Here is a 25,455-nt window from a genome sequence, read left to right as displayed (position 1 = left end):
TGGTTTGGCTTGATGGACACTTTTTGCGTACCATACGATCAAGCTGCTCCCACAACAGCTCAATAGGGTTGAGATCTGTTGACTGCGCTGGCCACTCCATTACAGATAGAATACCAGCTCCCTGCTTCTTCCCTAAATAGTTCTTGCATAATTTGGAGGTGTGCTTTGGTTCATTGTCCTGTTGTAGGATGAAATTGGCTCCAATCAAGCGCAGTCCACAGGGTATGACATGACGTTTCAAAATGAAGTGATAACCTGCCTTATTCAAAATCCCTTTTACTTTGTACAAATCTCCCACTTTTCCAGCACCAAAGAAACCCCAGACCATCACATTACCTCTACCATGCTTGACAGATGGCGTCATGCACTCTTCCAGCATCTTTCAGTTGTTCTGCATCTCACAAATGTTCTTCTGTGTGATCCAAACACCTCAAACTTGGATTTGTCTGTCCATAACACTTTTTACCAATCTTCCTCTGTCCAATGTCTGTGTTCTTTTGCCCATATTAATCTTTGTCTTTTATTAGCCAGTCTCAGATATGACGTTTTCTTTGCCACTCTGCCCTGAAGGCCAGAATCCCTGAGTCGCCTCTTCACTGTAGACGTTGACACTGGCGTTTTGCGTGTACTATTTAATCAAGCTGCCAGTTGAGGACCTGTGAGGCATTGATTTCTCAAACTACAAATACTAACGTGCTTGTCTTGTTGCTCAGTTGTGCAGCGGGGCTCTCACTTCTCTTTCTCCTCTGGTTTGAGCCTGTTTGTGCTCTCCTCTGAAGGGAGTAGTACACACTGTTGTAGGAAATCTTCAGTTTCTTGGCAGTTTCTCGCATGGAATAGCCTTCATTTCTAAGAACAAGAATAGACTGTCAAGTTTCACATCAAAGTTCTTTTTTTCTGGCCATTTTGAGAGTTAATGGAACCAACAAATGTAATGCTCCAGATTCTCAACTAGCTCAATGGAAGGTCAGGTTTATATCTTTCTCTAATCAACCAATCTGTTTTCAGCTGTGCTAACATACTTTAACAAGGGTTTTCAAGGGTATTCTAACCATCAATTAGCCTTCTTACACAGATAGCAAGCAGAAAGTACCATAAGAACACTGGAGTGATGGTTGTTGGAAATGGGCCTCTATACACCTATGAACATATTGCATTACAAACCAGACGTTTGCAGCTAGAATAATTCATTTACCACATTAACAATGTATACAGTTATTTCTGAATCATTTAATGTTAGCTTCATTGGAAAAAAAATGTGCTTTTCTTTCAAAAATAAGGAAATTTCTAAGTGACCCTAATCTTTTGAACGGCAGTGTACTTCATAGCATTGTGTTGTTCTGGCATGGCCAACTTCTTGACAGGATCCAGTAACACTGATTTTTGGATATTGGATGCAAACAAGGTATTCTCTATCGGTGGGACCCCCAACAGTGTACCCATTAGTAAAGGCCCCGTCACACACAGCCAGATCGCTAGCAAGATCGCTGATTTTGTGACACACATCAGCGGCCGGTCCCCCCCGCCGGGTATCGCTGATCGTGCAGGATCGTCCTGGGCCATTTTTTGATCGTTGGTCTCGCTCTGGCCTGCACGCATCGCTGCGTGTGGCAGCGAGAGACCAATGATCAGCGATGCTGGGAGCTGGTATTCAAGGTAAACAGTGGGTTTCTAAGAGCCACGCGGCTCTTAGATACCTGATGTTTACCTTGGATACCAGCGTGCACGCTGGTTTCCAGGGTAAACAGCGGGTATCTAAGAGCTGCACGGCTCTTAGAAATCCGCTGTTTACCTTGGATACCAGCTTGCTCGCCGATCCTGATCGCTGGTGGGTCTGTCTATGTGACAGCTCACCAGCGATCAGCTAACTATGTCCCAGCGATCCCATCCACGTCGGATCGTTGGTGGGATCGCTGAGACATTGGAGCATGTAACTGGGCCTTAACTCCTTGAAAACCCTATTCAAGGGGGTGTAGTTCTGCTATAAAGAGAACATCAGAGCCTGGTGGAAGATTAAGGGTTTGTAGAGCTACATTAAGAATAGGCTTGTTCCAAAGGGTTTGAGAATCAACATCTGCTCCTCACCCCTCGACTGTTTTAAGAATATGGTGCATTAAAACATTCACATACAAAACTTATTGTTCTATTATCAGTGAGTTTATCACTTTTGTGCACTTAAGGTTTTTTCTTTTTTTTGCAGTGTTGTAGTCTAATAAACATACTTTTTAAGGGTTATATGTTCACATTATATTCTGTAATAATCAAGTCTGAAAGGCGGTGACCATATCTGTCAAACTTGGTGACATTTTTGCTTTAAAGCAGCTGTCCCATGAAAAACATACATTTTAATTAATGGATAAGGCTGGTTTCACATTTGCGTTTTTTTTCGCGGTAATTTAGCGCTAAATAGCGCATGCGTTTTTTTTCCTATACTTTGCATGGGATGCGCTTATGTGCGCATACACATGCGTTTGTACGCGTTTTACCGCGCATGCGTTTTTTTGCGGTATGCGCTCGGGCGCACAAAATGCAACCTGTTGCATTTTTTGTGCGTCCGATTTGCCTCAAAAAAACGCATACGCGCGCAATGCCTTTTTTTACAGCAAGACATCCAATATAAGTCTATGGGTGCGCATATGTGCGCATTGGCATGCTTATGTATGCGTTTTTTTGCACATGCGTTTTTTTTGGTTAACCATGGAATTTAGGGGTTTGGGTTAGAGTTAGGGTTAGTTAAGGGGGTTTAGGGTTAGGGTTAGGGTCAGGGTTAGGGTCAGGGTTAGGGTTAAGTATGGTTTGGTTAAGGGTTAGGGTTAGGGTTAGGGTCAGGGTTAGGGTTAAGTATGGTTTGGTTAAGGGTTAGGGTCAGGGTTAGGGTTAGGGTTAGTTAGGGTTTGGGTTAGGGTTAAGTATGGTTTGGTTAAGGGTTAGGGTCAGGGTTAGGGTTAGGGTCAGGGTTAGGGTTAAGTATGGTTTGGTTAAGGGTTAGGGTCAGGGTTAGGGTTAGTTAGGGTTTGGGTTAGGGTTAAGTATGGTTTGGTTAAGGGTTAGGGTCAGGGTTAGGGTCAGGGTTAGGGTCAGGGTTAGGGTTAGTTAGGGTTTAGGGTTTGGGTTAGGGTTAAGTATGGTTTGGTTAAGGGTTAGGGTCAGGGTTAGGGTTAGGGTCAGGGTTAGGGTTAGGGTTAGGTTTAGGGTCAGGGTTAGGGTCAGGGTTAGGGTTAGTTAGGGTTTAGGGTTTGGGTTAGGGTTAAGTATGGTTTGGTTAAGGGTTAGGGTCAGGGTTAGGGTCAGGGTTAGGGTTAGGGTCAGGGTTAGTAGTCATGGTTTGGGTTAGTGTGAGGGGCCACCTAATGTTGGAAAAAAACGCAAACGCGGTAAAAACGCACTAAAAACGCATACAAACGCATAAAAACGCTGCGTTTTTTTCATGCATGCTCATAAAAATGCTTGAAAAAAACGCAGCAGTTGTATGCTTTTGTATGCGTTTTTCAATGCGTTTTTTTGCGGGAAAAACGCGCTGCAAAAAAAAGCAAGTGTGAAACTAGCCTAACAGAATAAAATAAACACATAATCACGAATGGGGCATACTAGAATAAAGGGCATGTCACACTAAGAGATATCGCTAGCAATATCACTATAACTTGTGACGTTATAGCGATATTGCTAGCGATATCGCTGTGTCTGATACTTACCTACAAACCCGCTCTACCCGCTGGTTATCGCTGATTGTGCGAGAACAGGCTGGACTGTTTCTCGTCGTCAGCTTCCTGCGGCGCTTCCTGCTGTGACGACGAGCGACACGTGGAGCCGGGCGGGAGGACGCAGGATCGCCTGGTGTGACAGGTAAGTAGCTACCCCCGTCCCCAGCGATGTCGCTGGTGAGATCTGCCTGTGTGGCAGCTCACTAGCGACCACTTAGCGATGCACCAGCGATCCTGACCGCGTCATATCGCTGGTCGGGATCGCTGGTGCATCGCTAAGTGTGACAGTACCTTAATATAACATGTTATGTTAGAGTAATAAACAGCATATGGGCCAAAAGACTATTTTAAATAGATAAATCAAAGGATAAAAAAACCTTTGAATTAAAAAATAATACAGATAATAAAAGTATGATGCCAACAAAAGTGCCCCCCACAAACACCGTATGAAACTCCCACAGTACCCCACACACGTACAGTATAGTCCTTCATACAGTATATTTGGCCCCACATAGTCATCCATATAGTCTATAGTCTAATGGCCCCATATAGTCCTCCATACAGTATAAGGGGCCCAACATAGTTGTCCATACAGTATATTGGGCCCCACATAGTCCTCCATAGACTGTAATGGCCTCACCTCACATAGTGCTCCATACAGTATAATGAGCCTTACATAGTCACCATAAAGAATAATGGACCCACATAATCCACTATACAGTATAATGAGCACCACATAGCCCTCCTTACAGTATTATAGGACCCACATTAAAAAAAAAAAAAAATACTCACCTCCCCGATGCCCACGCAGCTCTGGATTCAGCAAAGACTGCTCTGAAGCTCTTCACTAAAACCACACAAAAATTAGCATGTATCTCAAAAATACAACAATTCCAGGCAAATCAATCCATAAATTATATAAAAATGCTAATGTATCCAAACTGCAAAGACAAAATAATGAAGGAAATGACTTTGCCGTAATGCAGTTACTTACAGTGATGCTTGCTTCTATCACTACACACCGCCATACTGACCGAGGGCAGCCTCAGTGATATAGGAGGTGGAGATGTCAGCATGTTTTGGCGGCTCAGGTGCCATATGATCTTATAGTAAAAGCCTCCATCTAGAACATTCCATCTGAGTTTTCTTTCTGTCTGTGACTTTTACATTATAACTTTCACAGCTTTGACATCCAGGCAAATATCTGAAGATTATCAAAGCTGAAGCCAAAATGGAGAAAGGAGAAATCGATGTGCGAGATGATGAGTGGTGCCAAGAGGACGTTCCTACAGGTAAATGCCCCAGTGAGGAGTCACTCAATCACCACTAAACAAAGCAGAGGCGAGAACTAGTCTACGCGCTCACCAGACTGGAATATTTTTTACTTGAATTTTTACAAGTTTTATGTTATGTGTTTTCTTAGCTTTTTTAGCCATAGATTCCTCCATTCCGCTAAAATACAGAGTATATATGGCTGACAATGTAGTAGTGCAATAAGTAATAAGACCGGTCGTGCATCTATAATATGGATTTAAGAATAGACTGGGATGATAGATCATCAAAGACACGCAACACCTCATGGGCAAAGTATCTAGTTTGGTGTTTTATATCATGTCGATCATGGCTCTGGTTCTAGGATTAGTAAGTAACCTAAGATCTTAGGCTACTTTCACACTTGCGCTTTTTTGCTGCGCGGTTTTTGTGCACACAAACTCTTGAAAAAACGCATCACGCGTTTGTGTGCATTTTTTGGGGTTTTGGTGCGTTTTTTAAAAAAACGCATGCGTTTTTTGCGTATACGTGCGCATTACAATGCGCACGTATGCACACTACAATGCGCACGTGTGCGCACTCTTAGACTATAATGGGTGTTTTGCTGTAAAAAAAACGCATTACGTGTGCATGCGTTTTTTTGGGGGCAAGTCGGACGCACAAAAAATGCAACAGGATGCATCTTGTGCGCCCGAGTGCACACTACAAAAAAACGCATGCGCATACAAACGCGTACAAACGCATGTGTATGCGCACCTATGCGCACCAATGTTAAAGTATAGGGAAAAAAACGCATGCTTTTTTTGCGCTTAAAAACAGCGCAAAAAAAGTGCAAGTGTGAAGCCAGCCTAAGGGGTACGTTTTTGCCTTATGGAGAGTGACTTTCCTGGTCTGACATGCCAGTATGAGCAGCCAACTGCCTTGCATGCTCATCTGGGAAATTAAATATTCAAATAGTCTCTTTGGAGAGGAAGAGGACATGAACTCTAGTGCCATCTATTGGAAGTAGGAACCTACAAGTCAATATTGACCCTTGCAATAGATCTCTGAAGAGACATTTTGCATTGAGTCTCCTCATACTAGTGTGCCAGACCTGGCATGTCACTCTAGATAAGGATAAAACTTACCCCTTAGATCCCAGTCTTAAGGCCCTTTTACATTTAGGGATGCACCAGCGATCCGACCAGCGATCCGACCCGGTCAGGATCGCTGGTGCATCGCTAAATGATCGCTAGTGAGCTTTCACACAGAAAGATGTCACAGCGATGCAGCAGCGACCTCTGACCTAGCCTCTGACCCAGCTAAGTCAGATCACGTTCTTTGCACTAATGAGTGGCAATACACTGAAACACCTTGTTTGCTAATTGAGATTCTAATATTGCTATTATCCAAGTCATATTGGAAGGCTTATTAAAGAGCTGATATTGACTTGTAGGATTGCTACTTACAACAGGTGTCACTAGAGTTCAAGTCCTCTTTCTTTCTGAAGAGACAGTTTGCATATATAACCTAAGTATCCTATTTGATATACTGAACTAGCTAGAGCTTAAAAAAATTGTTTTAAAACCATTGTCTCATAGTTACAGCCAGGAGGAGTAGATTATAAAAGAAAGCAGAAATTGCCTGGCCTGATCCATCTTTATATTTGCTCCATGGCTATGACTTCCTAAGGCTGGGTTCACATCACGTTATGTCCATAGAGGTACTAACACTATATAATGGATGCGTTAGCGCCATTATAGTAACACATCCTAAAGCATGCCAAATTCGGCATGCGTTAGCGATGATGCACTACTTTGTGACGCACCTGAGAACGCGGTCTACCGTGTTTTCGGGTACGTTAGATCTAACGCACAGAACGGACGCGTTTGCTGTGCATAGACCTGTATGGCTAACGCATGGTAACGCAAGGTAACAAAATGCTACCATGCATTAGCGCATATGTTAGTCCTAGGGGTTAAAAAGATGTAAAAAATTACATCAGCGTTAGGGCATCCGTTTAATTGCCCCTAACGCAATGTGAACCTAGCCTAATACATGACCATATGGCTCCTCTGTCCTGCATGTGGCATTCGGCAATTGTGCCAGACGGGCATCACCTAGTAATACTCAGGCCAGATCATTTCTCTAGACATAAGTGACACAATATCAGTAAGTCCTGCACTCGTCACATAGAAGATGGGTCGCCAATCTCCGATTTGAAGTGTTCACTAAAGAATAAACAAAATTTCCACAGCACGCACCACAGGATGCAATATGGAAACCAATTATTCCTTATCATTAAACAGTTTAGAAATGTAATTAGAGATGTTAGTATAGACAGTACTTATACCTGAGTCTGCTGACTGGACCGCTGTCTCTCCAGAACCCTCCGTAGACATGAAGGTTCGGCCAAGCATTCATCAGCTCTCTATGGAGAAAGAGAAGAAAACTGCTTCCATATCACAAATCAGTGCTTGATACATGCCACTATCTGCCTGTGTAAATGAACCCTTAAAGATAACCCGTCAGCTGCAAAAATGCTATTTACTGGCAGATACAGTGGGGCAAAAAAGTATTTAGTCAGTCAGCAATAGTGCAAGTTCCACCACTTAAAAAGATGAGAGGCGTCTGTAATTTACATCATAGGTAGACCTCAACTATGGGAGACAAACTGAGAAAAAAAAATCCAGAAAATCACATTGTCTGTTTTTTTTTCATTTTATTTGCATATTATGGTGGAAAATAAGTATTTGGTCAGAAACAAAATTTCATCTCAATACTTTGTGATATATCCTTTGTTGGCAATGACAGAGGTCAAACGTTTTCTGTAAGTCTTCACAAGGTTGCCACACACTGTTGTTGGTATGTTGGCCCATTCCTCCATGCAGATCTCCTCTAGAGCAGTGATGTTTTTGGCTTTTTGCTTGGCAACACGGACTTTCAACTCCCTCCAAAGGTTTTCTATAGGGTTGAGATCTGGAGACTGGCTAGGCCACTCCAGGACCTTGAAATGCTTCTTACGAAGCCACTCCTTCATTGCGCTGGCGGTGTGCTTTGGATCATTGTCATGTTGAAAGACCCAGCCACGTTTCATATTCAATGCCCTTGCTGATGGAAGGAGGTTTGCACTCAAAATCTCACGATACATGGCCCCATTCATTCTTTCATGTACCCGGATCAGTCGTCCTGGCCCCTTTGCAGAGAAACAGCCCCAAAGCATGATGTTTCCACCACCATGCTTTACAGTAGGTATGGTGTTTGATGGATGCAACTCAGTATTCTTTTTCCTCCAAACACGACAAGTTGTGTTTCTACCAAACAGTTCCAGTTTGGTTTCATCAGACCATAGGACATTCTCCCAAAACTCCTCTGGATCATCCAAATGCTCTCTAGCAAACTTCAGACGGGCCCGGACATGTACAGGCTTAAGCAGTGGGACACGTCTGGCACTGCAGGATCTGAGTCCATGGTGGCGTAGTGTGTTACTTATGGTAGGCCTTGTTACATTGGTCCCAGCTCTCTGCAGTTCATTCACTAGGTCCCCCCGCGTGGTTCTGGGATTTTTGCTCACCGTTCTTGTGATCATTCTGACCCCACGGGGTGGGATTTGCGTGGAGCACCAGATCGAGGGAGATTATCAGTGGTCTTGTATGTCTTCCATTTTCTAATTATTGCTCCCACAGTTGATTTCTTCACTCCAAGCTGGTTGGCTATTGCAGATTCAGTCTTCCCAGCCTGGTGCAGGGCTACAATTTTGTTTCTGGTGTCCTTTGACAGCTCTTTGGTCTTCACCATAGTGGAGTTTGGAGTCAGACTGTTTGAGGGTGTGCACAGGTGTCTTTTTATACTGATAACAAGTTTAAACAGGTGCCATTACTACAGGTAATGAGTGGAGGAAAGAGGAGACTCTTAAAGAAGAAGTTACAGGTCTGTGAGAGCCAGAAATCTTGATTGCTTGTTTCTGACCAAATACTTATTTTCCACCATAATATGCAAATAAAAGGAAAAAAAACAGACAATGTGATTTTCTGGATTTTTTTTTCTCAGTTTGTCTCCCATAGTTGAGGTCTACCTATGATGTAAATTACAGACGCCTCTCATCTTTTTAAGTGGTGGAACTTGCACTATTGCTGACTGACTAAATACTTTTTTGCCCCACTGTATAGTGGTAACTTGTAGGTAAATAATATTTAAAGCATGTTAGGCTGTTTTACTGGGACGGAGGCTACTGGGAGAAATTTAAGTTATATTTTCACTGGAGCAGCTCGCTTTCAGTAATTGAGGTGTTGCATGGAGCTCTAATAAAGCGAGGACTTCAGCCCTCTAAAATAGCACTCTAAAGTGAGCGAAAACTACAACACTGTAGTTTCCCTGAAAAATGAAGTTGAGCGGCTGCATGGAGAATATAATTTCATCAATGAGCGGTGATTGATGATATAGGAAGTTGAATGGGGCTCCTTAGCTTTCATCGAGATGTAGCAATGATGATTTGTTTCCTTATATCATGGCTTTTTATTAATGCAGAACATCCTCATTTTACTCAAAAAGGATTAGATACTGCCGACAACGATCATTTTTATTCTCCTATCAAATATGTGACCAAAGCTGAATGTATTTGATGTTTGCACTGGCCAATGATTGGGAATGAACATTAGTACAATTGATTCTTTGTGAAATCATCACATCATATAAATTTTACTTTAGTCAGTTAATAATAGAACTTTGCTACACACCTTGCAATGTGTATGCAATTTTTTTACTTTCACTTTTCTTGATATTTTTATATTTCGATAACCATGCAAACTAAGGTTTTTTGCTCAAAAATCAAATCTGTTTTATTCTTGGCAGATGGCCGTACCAAGAGCTCCGAAAGACATCTTATATCTTCAGATTTTAAAGCCGATGATTGTAGCATTGCACAAGACCCATATGAAGAGCATGCCAACATCTCAGACATGGATCATTTTAAAGTACAATGTCCTAATTCATCACAGACTGCTAAACAAAATAAAAGTCATAGAAGAAATGTGGAAAATAAAAAATCTCCCACAAGGAAGAAGCCATTTTCATGTTCAGAATGTGAGAAATATTTTACTAAGAAATCAAATCTTGTTGTACATAAGAAAACTCACACAGTTGAAAATTTATTTTCATGTTCAGAATGTGACAAAAGTTTTTGTGTGAAATCTCATCTTGTTAGACATAAGAGAATTCACACAGGAGAGAAGCCATTTTCATGTTCAGAATGTGGAAAATGTTTTGCAGAGAAATCATTTCTGGTTACACACGAGAGAATTCACACAGGAGAGAAGCCATTTTCATGTTCAGAATGTGGAAACTCTTTTATACATAAATCTGCTCTTGTTACACATGAGAGAATTCACACAGGAGAGAAGCCATTTTCATGTTCAGAATGTGGAAAATGTTTTACACATAAATCTGCTCTTGTTACACATGAGAGAATTCACACAGGAGAGAAGCCATTTTCATGTTCAGAATGTGGAAAATGTTTTACACATAAATCTGCTCTTGTTACACATGAGAGAATTCACACAGGAGAGAAGCCATTTTCATGTTCAGAATGTGGAAAATATTTTACAGAGAAATCATCTCTTGTTATACATGAGAGAATTCACACAGGAGAGAAGCCATTTTCATGTTCAGAATGTGGGAAATGTTTTACAGATAAATCACATCTTGTTGCACATGAGAGAGTTCACACAGGAGAAAAGCCATTTTCATGTTCAGAATGTGGGAAATGTTTCACTCTAAAATTATCTCTTGCTAGACATGAGAGAATTCATACAGGAGAGAAGCCATTTTCATGTTCAGAATGTGGGAAATGTTTTACACATAAATCTGCTCTTGTTACACATGAGAGAATTCACACAGGAGAGAAGCCATTTTCATGTTCAGAATGTGGGAAATGTTTTACAGATAAATCACATCTTGTTGCACATGAGAGAGTTCACACAGGAGAGAAGCCATTTTCTTGTTCAGAATGTGGGAAATGTTTTACAGAGAAATCATCTCTTGTTGCACATGAGAGAATTCACACAGGAGAGAAGCCATTTTCATGTTCAGAATGTGGAAAATGTTATACACATAAATCACATCTTGTTAGACATGAGAGAATTCACACAGGAGAGAAGCCATTTTCATGTTCAGAATGTGGGAAATGTTTTACAGATAAATCACATCTTGTTGCACATGAGAGAATTCACACAGGAGAGAAGCCATTTTCATGTTCAGAATGTGGAAAATGTTATACACATAAATCACATCTTGTTAGACATGAGAGAATTCACACAGGAGAGAAGCCATTTTCATGTTCAGAATGTGGGAAATGTTTTACACGGAAGTCATCTCTTGTTACACATGAGAGAATTCACACAGGAGAGAAGCCATGTTGATGTTCAGAATGTGAGAAATGTTTTACTAAGAAATCACCTCTTGTTACACATGAGAGAATTCACACAGGAGAGAAGCCATTTTCATGTTCAGAATGTGGGATTTTTTTTTCGTTTAAATCTCAGCCTGTTAGACATTAGAGAACTGAAATGGAGAAAAGGTCATTTTAACCCTTTGGGTGGCCAAGCTAAATTTTTCAAATCTGACATGTTTTACTTTAAGTGTTAATAAAGATGGAGTGTCCCATATCTAAGTTAAGTTATTCTTAGAATATTTTTTTCCTGACATGCTGTACTTTATTTTAGTAATGTAATAAATAAAATTTAGCAATATTCAAATTTTGAATATTTATATCTGCAAACCATGTAGTTATACTACATAAAAAGTTAACAAAACATTTTACTTTATGTCTTCTGTCCATGTAATTTTTCAACCATCCTTTTATTTTATTAAAAGGGTTAAAAGTTTAGCAAAAATGTTTCAATTTTTTATGACAGCGTAGAAAATGTATATTTTTAGGGATCTATTCAGTTTTGAAGTTACTTTAATCCCTTCACACCGAAGCCTGTTTTCACCTTCCTGACCAGGCCAATTTTTACATTTCTGACCAGTTTATGAGGTCATAACTCTGGAACGCTTCAATTGATCCCACTGATGCAGAGTTTTCTTTCTTGTGACATATTGTAGTTCATGATAGTGGTAAAATTTAATTGATATGACTTGTATTTATTTGTGAAAAAAAACGGAAATTTGGTGAAAATTTAAAAAATGTTTCAATTTTCAAACTTTTAATTTCTATGCCCTTAAATCAGAGTCGTACCGCACAAAATAGTTAATAAATAACATTTCCCACATGTCCACTTTACATTAGAACAATTTTTGAATTTTTTTATTAGGAAGTTATTAGGGTTAAAAGTTGACCAGCGATTTCTCCTTTTTACAACAAAATTTGCAAAACCATTTTTTTAGGGACCCCCTCACATTTGAAGTGACTTTGATGGGTCTATATGACAGATAATACCCAAAAGTGACACCATTATAAAAACTGCACCCCTCAAGGTACTCAAAACCACATTCAAAACGTTTATTAACCTTTCAGGTGCTTCACAGGAATTTTTGGAACGTGGAGGGAAAAAATAAACATTTACTGTATATAAATTAATCCAAATTGTCCCAGAAAAAAAACAAAATGGCACTTCAAGCAAGAATGTATACCAAACCAGAGTATGTCTACTCCAGAGAGAAGAGATCCACTATTAAAATCTAGTTTATTTCAATATTAAAAAGACATACAAATAAAACAAAAGCAGGATGTCTCCAAAAAGAGACATCACCACAAAATCAAATTAAGTAGACCACAAGGTTACAATTCATATGGCAAAAAAATCATATCACGAAAATCCATCAGAAAAATACGGCTATCATGAGTCATATGCCCAGATTTATAAAGTGAACTGTGCTAAAGTGAAGCCGTCAAATTTCAAATATATATGAGACGATGTTATGCCAAAGTATTAGACAAATGCAGTGGACTAATTAATATCTCAGATGTGCCAGGTATTAACAAATCATTTCAGATAAAATACAAAGATATTCCAATATACTCAATATTAAGAAAAAAGCCCAATTCATCATAATCCTATAACACTCACAGTGGGGAAATAGCAATAAATATAAGGTGCAATAAAAGGGCAGTTTTTTAACCTGGCAGCATGCAGTGGTGGCATACCCCTACCCCGACACGCATTTCGCCGCCTGCTTCTTCTGATATTGGAATATCTTTATATTTTATCTGAAATGATTTCTTTATATAAAAATAGATACTAATAAAAGTAAAATGGTGGCCCCATAAGATTCTTCATATTAATATATGCCCCATATAATGCTGCACAAAGGTTAATGGTGGCCCCGTAAGATGCTCCATATTAAAATACAGTGCATCCCTCATAATACTGCACAATGATTAATGGTGGCCCCATAAGATGCTCCATAATAATATATGCCCCATATCATGCTGCACACAAGTTAATGGTGGCCCCATAACATGTTCCATATTATTATATGCCCCATATAATGCTGCTGCTGCAATTTGACAAAAAATGACATACTTCTCCTCGCTGCCAGCTTCTCTTCAGCGTCGCCAGCTGCCATTGTGATGACCAGTAGTGATGAGCGAGCACTAAAATGCGGGGGTACCTTTCTCACGCCGGTTTCAGAACTGCCAGGGCTGTCACCCATGTTGCATGGGGAAGACTTTCAGTCTAGGACAAATGGCATGTGACTGGAGTAGGCGGGGTTGAGTTAACTAGCACTGCGCGCTGGAAAGAGGGAGAGCCCAGGCGAGAAAGCTGAGTGGTGAGTCGGTTGCTGTGTCTGTGGCTGAGGCAGAGCATACCAGGCCGACTCGACAGTACCCCTGCAGACAGGTACATCGCTAGTCGGCGACCAGCTGGTAATTCTCTGCCACCCTCCACATCAGGAGGTGACTTAGGGCTGACGCCGGAGACCGCACCAAGTGTGAGACGCCGTGAGAGACATACGGCAAGGCCAAGGCCTCACTACCAAAGACTTGTGCACACCATGGAACTAAGTCTCGTTCCGGCAGTCCCCCACCCTGGACTCAGTACCGCACCTCTGTTGTCGGTGCCGCCGTTGGATTCCCGCCTGCTACAGACTTTGCTGAGATGTCACGTGCCGCTGCTGTTGGTGCCACCGTTGGAACCCTGAGACGCTGCACACCAGAAGACTACAGTCCGATAAAGTTTCACCTCTTTAATGCTGAACTTTCGTTCATTCCTGACCTACCCTTCACTCTTCCAGTTCTGCCCCTTTTCCTATCCTCACCCTGCAACTCACTACTCTGTTCATGGAGTGCATTTATTGTTAAATAAAACTTTTAATTCTTGATCTGCCTCCTGTCTGTGACGATATCCCACGTTCCTGCAATTTCTACAATTGGCATAGTCGGCAGGATGTCATACAATGTCACGGAGGCAGCAGATCAAGCAGTTGGAGGGGTCCCTAGATTCAGCATCTCTCTGGTGGCCATGTTAAATAACCTCCCGAAGTTCACTGGGAATAATACCATGCTTTGGAGTTGGACTGAGCGTATAAGGGGGATTATGAGGATGCATCCAATGACTCCGGCCCTAGAGCCAGAGATGGCTATGATGACTTTAGATGGAGATGCCAGAGACTCTGTCATGCTCCGACCCCCAGGCAAGAGACACCCTGGATAAGTTTTACTGATACTTGAAGAGACGCATAGGGATACTATTGACGTAGGAGAGTTGCGCATGCGCCTGTTCGGCCGGGTTCAAAGAGAGGGGGAGATGGTGACTCAATTTATGAATGCGCTGCAGGAACTCCATACTGACATTGCTCACAAAAGACGGAGTTGGGTAGGGTCCATTGACGTAGTGCTGCGTGACCAGTTAGTGACAGGTCTGCGAGATATGCTGCTGAAGCAGGCTTTGCGGGAGCACCTGAGGGTCAAACCCGGTATGACTTTCTGAAATAGGAAGTGAGGTGTGCATGCGTGAGCAGGAACAGGGGGTGACAGTTCCGGTGGGGAAAGTCTGAAGTGGGGAGGTGTGCGCCATCACTGTTACTGCACCCCAATGGGCAGAAGATTTGCGTAAGGAAATACAGCAGATGCGCGAAGAATTGGCTGAGACAAAAAAAGCCCGGCCGTAGCTGTCAGCCCACCTGAAAACCATCGAGGGCCTGCCCCCAGGCGAGAGCTGAGGATGGGCCGGAGAGAAGACCCCATGCGTGTTTTAACTGTGACGACGAGAAATGGACGTGGACGATCTTGCACGATCAGCGATAACCAGCAGGGGAGCTGGTTGGAGGAAAGTATCACATGTAGCGATATCGCTAGCAATATCGCTGCTGCGTCACAAAATCGGTGACGCTTTAGCGATATCGCTATGTGTAAAGCCCTCTTTACACTTTGGCTGGTCCGAACAATGAAAGCAATTGTTACCATCTACCTTTCGTGTATCCCTTTTTCCTCATAGATTGTAAGCTTGCGAGCAGGATCCACATTCCTCTTGGTATCTGTTTTGATCTGTGTTTGTTATGCTGTAATGTCTATTGTCTGTCTAAGTCCCCTCTATAATGTAAAGTGCTGCGGAATATGTCGGCGCTATAGAAATAAAATTATTATTATTATTATTATATGTATACTTCTAGGTCCTGATGTCACTTGTGCTGATCTCAGGACAGTGATGTAGGAGCAGCAATGATGATGAGGAGGAGGTGATACACACACAGGGCTGCAAACATGTGCTGCCCCAGATCTGACCTCTGCTGTTATGTGCCCCTCCCCCTCACTATCATCTTCTAACCTGACACTACAGGGGAGATACAGGGGGAATGAAGAGGGGGTTTAGGAGAGACGATTAAGGACTGCAGAGGATGCACAGCGTTATTCACTATAAGTAATGCTGTACACTGTCTGGGCACTTCATAAAAGGGCTGCAGACACAGGGGGCCCCTTTTGTGGGTGGGGGCCCCTGGCCGCTGCCTTGTCTGCTTGTCCCAAATGCTGGCCCTGGCGATAGTACGTGCAACAGAACTTTCTATTAAATCTTTAAAGGAACACAAAACACAGAAAATGGTCAGAAAACATAAAAATATCCCGGTGATTCCTACCTAATCTCCTTTTCTTTGATCCTATTCTGTCTCATAGCACAATTATGACTGATGAATATATAAAGGAATCTTCTTTCTGTGTCTCAGAGGCTCAATAATGTCCTTTTCATTAGTATCTTGGGTCTGGTAATAAGGCAACTTGCTGATGCAGGAGCCTCCCCCTTATACCTTGTCTGCTGCAGGTGCCTCTCATCTCTGCCCTGTCTGCAGCAGGACCCTCCCTTCTCTGCCCTGTTTGCAGCAGGAGCCTCCCCCCTCTGCCCTGTCTACAGCAGGACCCTCACCCCTCTGCCCTGTCTGTAGCAGGAGCCTCCTCCCCTCTGCCCTGTCTACAGCAGGACCCTCAACCCTTTACCCTGTCTGCAGTAGAAGCCTCCCCCTATCTCCAGAAGGAGCTTCCCCTCTCTGCCCTGTCTGCAGCAGGAGCCTCCCCCCATTGCCCCATCTGCAGAAGAAGCCTCTCCTCTCTGTCCTGTCTGTAGTAGGAACCTCCTCCCTCTACCTTGTCTGCAGTAGGAGCTTCCCCCCTCTGCTCTGTCTGCAGAAGTCTTCCCCCGCCTCCCCCCTTCCCTATCTGCAGAAGCCTTCCCCCTCTGCCCTGTCTGCAGCAGGTACCTCCCCCGTCTGCTCTGTCTGCAACAGGAGCCTCCCCCCTTTGATCTGTCTGCAGCAGGACCCTCTCCCTTCTGCCCTGTCTGCAGCAGGAGCATCCCCCCTCTGCCCTGTCTGCAGCGGGAGCCTCCCCCCTCTGCCCTGTCTGCAGTAGGACCCTCCCCCGTCTGCCCTGTCTGTAGCAGTGTGGGGTGCAGCACGCAAGCATCCCATAAGCAAAGCATCACAGAAGCTAAGCATCAAGTAAACTGTAGTTATCCATGGCAAGGAATTAACATTCATCTTCTCGCTTCACACATGTAATCAAAGCATTCAACTTCTGAGTTGATCCACCCTGCATGTATTCACTCCATTCACTGTTAGTAAGCAGCCTGAATGATACAACTCCCCACCTCTGCTGGCTGTCTTTTCTGCTGCAATATATCCAAATGGTAATAAAATCATTCGACTTCTCAGCTGATCCACCCTGCATGTATTCACTACATTCACTTTTAGCAAGCAGCCTGAATGGTACAACTCCCCACCTCTGCTGGCTGTCTTTTCTGCTGCAATATATCCAAATGGTACAACTCCATACTTCTGCTTGCTTTCTGTCTTCTGCTGCTTTACCATTTTGCTGCATATTTTAATGTGCCTGCTAAAGCTTTGGTATAATTTATTTGTTGCACTGTATTTAATACTGCTTTAGATCCGTGACTGGGGCCTCTCTAGATCTTATCAGGTGGAAGGTGCTATAGCATATAGATGCAGCCTGGTCTAGTGCCTTTGATCATGTAACCACCCCCTGGTGTGCTGGCCCCAGCTGCCAAATTATCCCCAACCAGCTCCTACAATCCCTCTCCTGACCCTGTAGTGTGGCCTATATATTTAGTAGTTCCTAAGGGGAAGCACGCAAGTGGGTGCAGCACGCAAGCATCCCATAAGCAAAGCATTACGGAAGCTAAGCATCAAGTAAACTGCAGTTATCCATGGCACAGCCAAAACAAAAAACAACGCCCAAAAATCCAGCTAGAAAAGTCATAGCATTACTGGTGATATAATAAATAGTGCAGTGACTGAGGGGTAGACAAGATCATCACAATTCATAGAGAGGATATAGTTAAATAATGTCAATTTTATTACATATATAATTTTATAAAGACATACAATGTGCTTTGTGGTGAGGTAGATAAATCGTAGCAACTAAAAAATAATGGCAAAATACATAGATGACAAATATGGTGCCAGACAGAAGGAGCGTCTCAGGGCTAAACTCTGCATGAGATCATGGTACTGGTAGCAAAAGATTCAAATTCAAAATGCTATAATAGCAGTAGCCCAGGGCCTACGTAGAGTAAATCAAACATAGATCCTAAATGAACAGACTAGAAACAAAGATCAGGTAGTAAATAGACAGTCAAATTATACTGGGCAGCATTCTCTAAGCATGCTCCGAGTCCCAAATTTAGGGTTTATGGTTAAACCAGAGTATAAACTGACTAGTCATATGACTATATTCCTAACTAGTGAGTAATGTTATAATAACATGCTCAAAGTGTTAGAGCTGGAGCCTGTAATTTGGGCAGAAATACATATAGTCCAGTGGCCCATATATAATGGTCATATATGCTTCTATGTCAAGCTATAGAAGGGATACTGGAGAGTCTGTATGTACAGCCCAATAAGTACCTGAATGTAAGACCAAAAGGAACACAGAGCAATAACGCCAACCGGGGCTTCAGCGCATCTCACGGGCATCTCTGCAGTGAGCTGAGATCATGTCGCAAGGTAATTAACCCTAAATGCTACAGTCTGGTTGGCGTTATTGCTCTGTATCTACAAGCCATTAACCCTCAGACACTTTCAGACTCCCTACACTCATCACTAGTGTTGAGCATTCCGATACCGCAAGTATCGGGTATCGGCCGATACTTGCTGTATCGGAATTCCGATACCGACTTCCGATATTTTTTCAATATCGGAACTCGGCATCGGAATCGGAAGTTCAGTTGATTGACGGCCTGACGTCATCATGATGCGCGGTGTGTGCGCATCATGATGCGCCGTCATTTCGGGCCTTCCGGGGGTCTCTGCCGGCCTGCCGGGGGGCTGTGCCGGCCTGCCGGGGGGCTGTGTGGACTGCCCGGGGTGTGTACCGGCCTGCCGGGGGGCTGTGCCGGCCTGCCGGTGGTCTGTGCACCCTGTGGGGGTCTGTGCCGGCCTGCCGGGGGGCTGTGCCGGCCTGCCGGGGGGCTGTGCTGATGTCCGGGGGTCTGTGCAAGCATCGTCCGATGGGACTACAAGTCCCATCTGGCGATGCCTGCTACCATGACAGTGATTGACACATTAGCCAATGATGGGACAGTAGTAGTCCCATCATCCGGCTAATGTGTTAAATGTTAAAAAAAAAAAAAAAAATACTACATACATACTACATGCTACATACATACTACATATATACTACATACATACTACATACATGCTACATACATACTACATGCATGCTACATACATACTACATGCATGCTACATACATACTACATGCTACATACATACCACATACATACTACATACATACTACATACTACATATATACTACATGCATGCTACATACATACTACATGCTACATACATACTACATGCTACATACATACTACATACATACTACATACATACTACATGCTACATACATACTACATATATACTACATGCATGCTACATACATACTACATGCTACATACATACCACATACATACCACATACATGCTACATACATACTACATGCATACTACATACATACTACATGCATACTACATACATACTACATGCTACATACATACCACATACATACTACATACATACTACATACATACTACATGCTACATACATACTACATATATACTACATGCATGCTACATACATACTACATGCTACATACATACCACATACATACCACATACATGCTACATACATACTACATGCATACTACATGCATACTACATACATACTACATACATACTACATGCATGCTACATACATACTACATGCTACATACATACCACATACATACTACATACATACTACATGCTACATACATACTACATATATACTACATGCATGCTACATACATACTACATGCTACATACATACCACATACTACATACATACTACATATATACTACATGCATGCTACATACATACTACATATATACTACATGCATGCTACATACATACTACATATATACTACATGCATGCTACATACATACTGCATGCTACATGCATGCTACATACATACTACATACATACTACATATATACTACATACATACAATACATTCATACAATACATACATAGACATACAGTACATATAACATAGAGTAACATACTTACCAATACTTGTCACATTGTTCCCCGAAGCCATTGTCTTTTCCGGAATAAATATTAACATAACAAACCACAAAAATACTCACCCACGATCCGAAGCAGTCCACGAGTGTGTCCCACGATGATCTTGGGTAGAGAACTGCAGCATCAGATGATGCTGCCGTTCTCTACGGGCTGCAGGAATCCAATGACGGAAGGTAGGTATCCTTCCGCACTGTATTCCTCCGCCACTTAAAAAAAAAAAGTCCCTAGTCTCACTTTATGCCATTGCTGTGAGGGAATTTCCCACACAGCAATGGCATAAAGTGAGACTAGGGACTTTTTTTTTTTTAAGTGGCGGAGGAATACAGTGCGGAAGGATACCTACCTTCCGTCATTGGATTCCTGCAGCCCGTAGAGAACGGCAGCATCAGCTGATGCTGCAGTTCTCTACCCAAGATCGTCGTGGGACACACTCGTGGACTGCTTCGGATCGTGGGTGAGTATTTTTGTGGTTTGTTATGTTAATATTTATTCCGGAAAAGACAATGGCTTCGGGGAACAATGTGACAAGTATTGGTAAGTATGTTACTCTATGTTATATGTACTGTATGTCTATGTATGTATTGTATGAATGTATTGTATGTATGTAGTATATATGTGGTATGTATGTAGCATGTAGTATGTATGTAGTATGTATGTAGCATGCATGTAGCATGCAGTATGTATGTAGCATGCATGTAGTATATATGTAGTATGTATGTAGCATGTAGTATGTATGTAGCATGCATGTAGCATGCAGTATGTATGTAGCATGCATGTAGTATATATGTAGTATGTATGTAGCATGCATGTAGTATATATGTATGAATGTATGTAGCATGTAGTATGTATGTAGTATGTATGTGGTATGTATGTAGCATGTAGTATGTATGTAGTATGTATGTAGCATGCATGTAGTATGTATGTAGTATGTATGTAGTATATATGTAGTATGTATGTAGCATGTAGTATGTATGTAGTATGTATGTAGCATGCATGTAGTATGTATGTAGTATGTATGTAGTATATATGTAGTATGTATGTAGCATGTAGTATGTATGTAGCATGCATGTAGTATATATGTAGTATATATGTAGCATGTAGCATGTATGTAGTATGTATGTGGTATGTATGTAGCATGTAGTATGTATGTAGCATGCATGTAGTATATATGTAGTATGTATGTAGCATGTAGTATGTATGTAGCATGCATGTAGTATATATGTAGTATGTATGTAGCATGTAGTATGTATGTAGCATGCATGTAGTATATATGTAGTATGTATGTAGCATGCATGTAGTATATATGTAGTATGTAGCATGTAGTATGTATGTAGCATGCATGTAGCATGTACTATGTATGTAGCATGCATGTAGTATATATGTGTTATGTATGTAGCATGTAGCATGCATGTAGCATGCATGTAGTATGTATGTAGTATGTATGTAGTATATATGTGGTATGTATGTAGCATGTAGTATGTATGTAGCATGCAGTATGTATGTAGCATGCATGTAGTATATATGTAGTATGTATGTAGTATATATGTAGTATGTATGTTGCATGTAGTATTTATGTAGTATGAATGTAGCATGTATGTAGTATGCATGTTGTATGTATGTAGCATGTAATTTTTTTTTTTTTTTTTTTTTACATTCAACACATTAGCCGGATGATAGGACTACTACTGTCCCATCATTGGCTAATGTGTCAATCACTGTCATGGTAGCAGGCATCGCCCGATGGGACTTGTAGTCCCATCGGACGATGCCTGCACAGACCCCCGAAGCCTGCACAGACCACCGGCAGGCCGGCACAGCCCCCCGGCAGGCCGGCACAGCCCCCCGGAGCCTGCACAGACCACCGGCAGGCCGGCACAGCCCCCCGGCAGGCCGGCACAGCCCCCCGGAGCCTGCACAGCCCCCCGGCAGGCCGGCACAGCCCACCGGAGCCTGCACAGACCACCGGCAGGCCGGCACAGCCCCCCGGCAGGCCGGCACAGACCACCGGAGCCTGCACAGACCCCCTGGCAGGCCGGCACAGCCCCCCGAAAGGCCCGTACAGACCCCAGAGAGGCTGTACAAGGGCAGGAAAGGGTTTTTCTTATTCCGATACCGGAAGTCCCATAGACTTGAATGGGACTTCCGGTATCGGAATCGGCGATACCGATACTTTTTTTAAAGATCGGCCGATACCATCCGATACGATACTTTGAAGTATCGGACGGTATCGCTCAACTCTACTCATCACTGTCCCCAATCTCTTCTTTTTCCTGTCCTGATCTGGCTGTTCATCACTACAATGACACTCTTAGAAGCACCCTTGACCAAGTAGCTCACCTCACCCTCAGAACCTCCAAGCACAGAGTAAAACAGCCCTGGCTCACATCGCAAACTCAACTTCTCCAGCGATGCTCTAGGAGTGCTGAACGCCTAAGGAAAAAACCCGCACACCAGAAGACTTCATCCACTTCAAATTTATGTTAAGAACCTATAACGCTGCCCTTCACCTCGCCAAATATATCTACTTCATCACCCTGATCTCCTCACTAGCCAACAACCCCAAGAAACTTTTTGACACTTTTCACTCCCTTCTCAGGCCAAAAACACAAGCCCCTATCACAGACATTTGTGCTGATGACCTGGTCTCCCACTTTACAGAAAAAATAGATAATATCCGTCAGGAAATCTGCTCACAACCACCAAGTGCTGTGACTCCCATCCCTTCCTGCATCTCCCCTGGCTCCCTTTCCACATTTGATCCCATCACAGAAGAAGAAGTCTCCAGACTCCTCTCTTCCTCTCATCCGACTACATGCACTACCGACCCTATTCCCTCACATCTCCTCCAGTCTCTCTCTCCAGTCGTCACAACTCACCTAACAGCAATCTTTAATCTCTCCCTCTCCTCGGGCATTTTCCCATCCTCCTTCAAACACGCCATCGTTACTACATTACTAAAGAAACCTGCTCTCGACCTATCTGGCACAAACAACTACAGACCAGTCTCCAATCTCCCCTTCATCTTTAGACTTTTGGAGTGCCTAGTGTTATGAATGAGTCACCGTAGGAGGCAAAAACAGAAATACTAGCTAAGTCCAGAAAACCAGAGAAGTTGGCAGCTATCGGATTGCAGACCCCTGAACCTATCAACAACAACTAGCAGTAGCCGTGGGGGGTTCCCTAGACCTCTCGATCACAGCCGGAGAACTAAATAGCCTAAAGACAGAAAAGGAAATCTAAACTGCCCCAGGTCAGACCCCAAAGCAATAGGCAGCCCCCAGCATATAATGACGGTGAAGCAAGATGAACAAACACTCACACAGATAGAAAGATAGGCTGAGCAAATGATGGTGCCCAAGCTAACTAAATAGGACAGGATAGAAAAGCTGCTGTCTGCAATCCGCCAAAACCCTATCAAAACAAGAGCCAACAGGCTGAAAGGGAAAAAAGCCCTGAAGACGCTAGGCTTCAAAAAGACTATATCAGTACTCAGGTATTTTCTGAAGACAGAGCAAAAAGGAATTCAGCTCACCCCAGCAGGGAATGGCAGAAATCCAGAAAAACAAGGCAAAACAAAAACAAAACACAAATGCAAAAAGCAGAGCAGAAAACTTAGCTTTTGAGGAGCAGGAATCAGACTGGTCTCCTAGAATCCCTCAGAGAGATCACCAGCAAGGCAGAAGGGCGTCGACTGCCTTACATCCAGTCAGCAATTCCCGTCACCCAGTCATCATCATCCTTCTCAGGTGCTTGTTAATCAGCCTCACTACCTTCCTTCACCGGAAGAGGGAGTTCATCAGACCTCAATGGTGAAGGGGAAAATGAACTCACAACAGCCTAGTTTACTCCCGCCTTACCCATTACCTCTCCACTCACTCCCTTCTAGACCCTTCACAGTCCAGCTTCTGCCCCCTACATTGGACTGAAACTGCACTCATCAAAGTGACCAATGACCTTCTGACAGCAAAACGTAACGGTGACCACTCTCTGATCATTCTTCTTGACCTAGCTGCAGCTTTCGACACTGTTGACCACCATCTCCTACTCTCTAGGCTCCAGTCACTAAGCATTAAGGACACTGCTCTCTCCTGGTTCTCTTCCTATCTTTCTGACCGCTCCTTCAATGTTTTGTTCTCTGGCTTCACGTCATCTCTTCCTCTCGCTGTCGGGGTACCTCAGGGCTCAGTCCTTGGCCCCCTTCTCTTCTCTCTCTACACGGCCCCAGTTGGACAGACCATCAGCAGATTTGGCTTTCAGTACCATCTTTATGCTGATGACACACAACTATATACGTCTTCCCCCAACCTTACCCCCGATGTACTACAGAACGCTAGTGACTGTCTGTCCACAGTCTCCAACATCATGTCCGCTCTATCTGAAACTCAACCTCTCCAAAACTGAACTTCTTCTGCGCCTGCAGTCTACTAACCTCCCTAAATCTGACATTTCCCTCTCCGTGGGTGGCACCACAACAACACCCCGTCAGCAGGCTCACTGTCTGGGTGTTATGTTTTACACCAATCTCTCCTTCACATCCCATATACAATCTCTTGCCTGCTCTTGCCGCTTACACCTAAAGAACATTTCTAGAATCCGCCCTTTTCTCACCATGGAAACAACAAAAACCCTCACTGTAGCATTGATCCACTCCCGCCTGGATTACTGCAATGCTCTATTAATTGGCCTCCTCGTTACTCGACTATCCCTTCTCCAGTCCATACTTAATGCAGCGGCCAGGGTCATCTATCTGGCTAATCGGTACTCAGACACGTCCGCTCTTCGCCAGTCCTTACATTGGCTGCCCATTCATTATAGGATGCAATTCAAAGTACTTGTTCTCACCCACAAAGCTCTCCACAGTGCAGCACCCCCCTACATCTCCTCCCTCATTTCTGTGTATCGGCCTAACCGACCGCTGCGCTCTGCAAACGACTTTCGACTAACCTCTGCACTAATCCATACCTCCCACTCCCGACTCCAAGACTTCTCCCACGCTGTGCCAATCCTCTGGAATGCTCTACCCCAAGAAATTAGGACTATCCACAATTTGCATAGTTTCAGGCGCTCCCTCAAAACACATTTGTTCAGAGCGGCCTATCATGTTCACTATTCAAAGTCATTCTATGTGTAAGTGTGCATGTGTAGCCCATTCACTATCTCCATCCATCCCTCACTCCCTCAAGATGGCTGTACCACATTGTAAATACACCATTGTAAATACACACCTGTACTTTGTATCTCCCCCACCTCATTGTAGATTGTAAGCTCTTATGAGCAGGGTCATCTTATTTTGCTTTAATTATTGTATTGTTAACATTGTTACTTATCACTTGTGTTTTGAAACTGTTAAACTGTAAAGCGCTGCGGAATATGTTGGCGCTATATAAATAAAGATTATTATTATTATTAGCAGGAGCCTCGCCCCTCTGC

The 25,455-nt window shown here is 43.0% G+C and overlaps 1 protein-coding gene across 1 annotated transcript; it reads left to right on the top strand.

Moving 5' to 3' along the window:
- Positions 1 to 9,819: 9,819 nt before the first annotated feature.
- Positions 9,820 to 11,471, top strand: LOC141047846 (uncharacterized). The gene has a single exon (XM_073543179.1). It carries the CDS (start codon positions 9,911 to 9,913, stop codon positions 11,366 to 11,368), a length of 1,458 nt encoding a protein of 485 aa, XP_073399280.1. The 5' UTR covers positions 9,820 to 9,910; the 3' UTR covers positions 11,369 to 11,471.
- The last annotated feature ends 13,984 nt before the right edge of the window (positions 11,472 to 25,455 follow it).

This window comes from Dendrobates tinctorius, unplaced genomic scaffold (assembly GCF_039654945.1).
Source record: "Dendrobates tinctorius isolate UK_male_01 unplaced genomic scaffold, ASM3965494v1 ptg000129l, whole genome shotgun sequence".
In the NCBI taxonomy this organism is placed as follows: Eukaryota; Metazoa; Chordata; class Amphibia; order Anura; family Dendrobatidae; genus Dendrobates; species Dendrobates tinctorius.
The sequence above is the reverse complement of the archived record's forward strand: the minus strand, read 5'-3'. Positions and strand labels throughout refer to the sequence as shown.

What these genes read in the sequence shown, in the direction of transcription:
- LOC141047846 (XM_073543179.1), top strand. Translation starts at nt 9,911, where the DNA reads ATGGATCATTTTAAAGTACAATGTCCTAATTCATCACAGACTGCTAAA.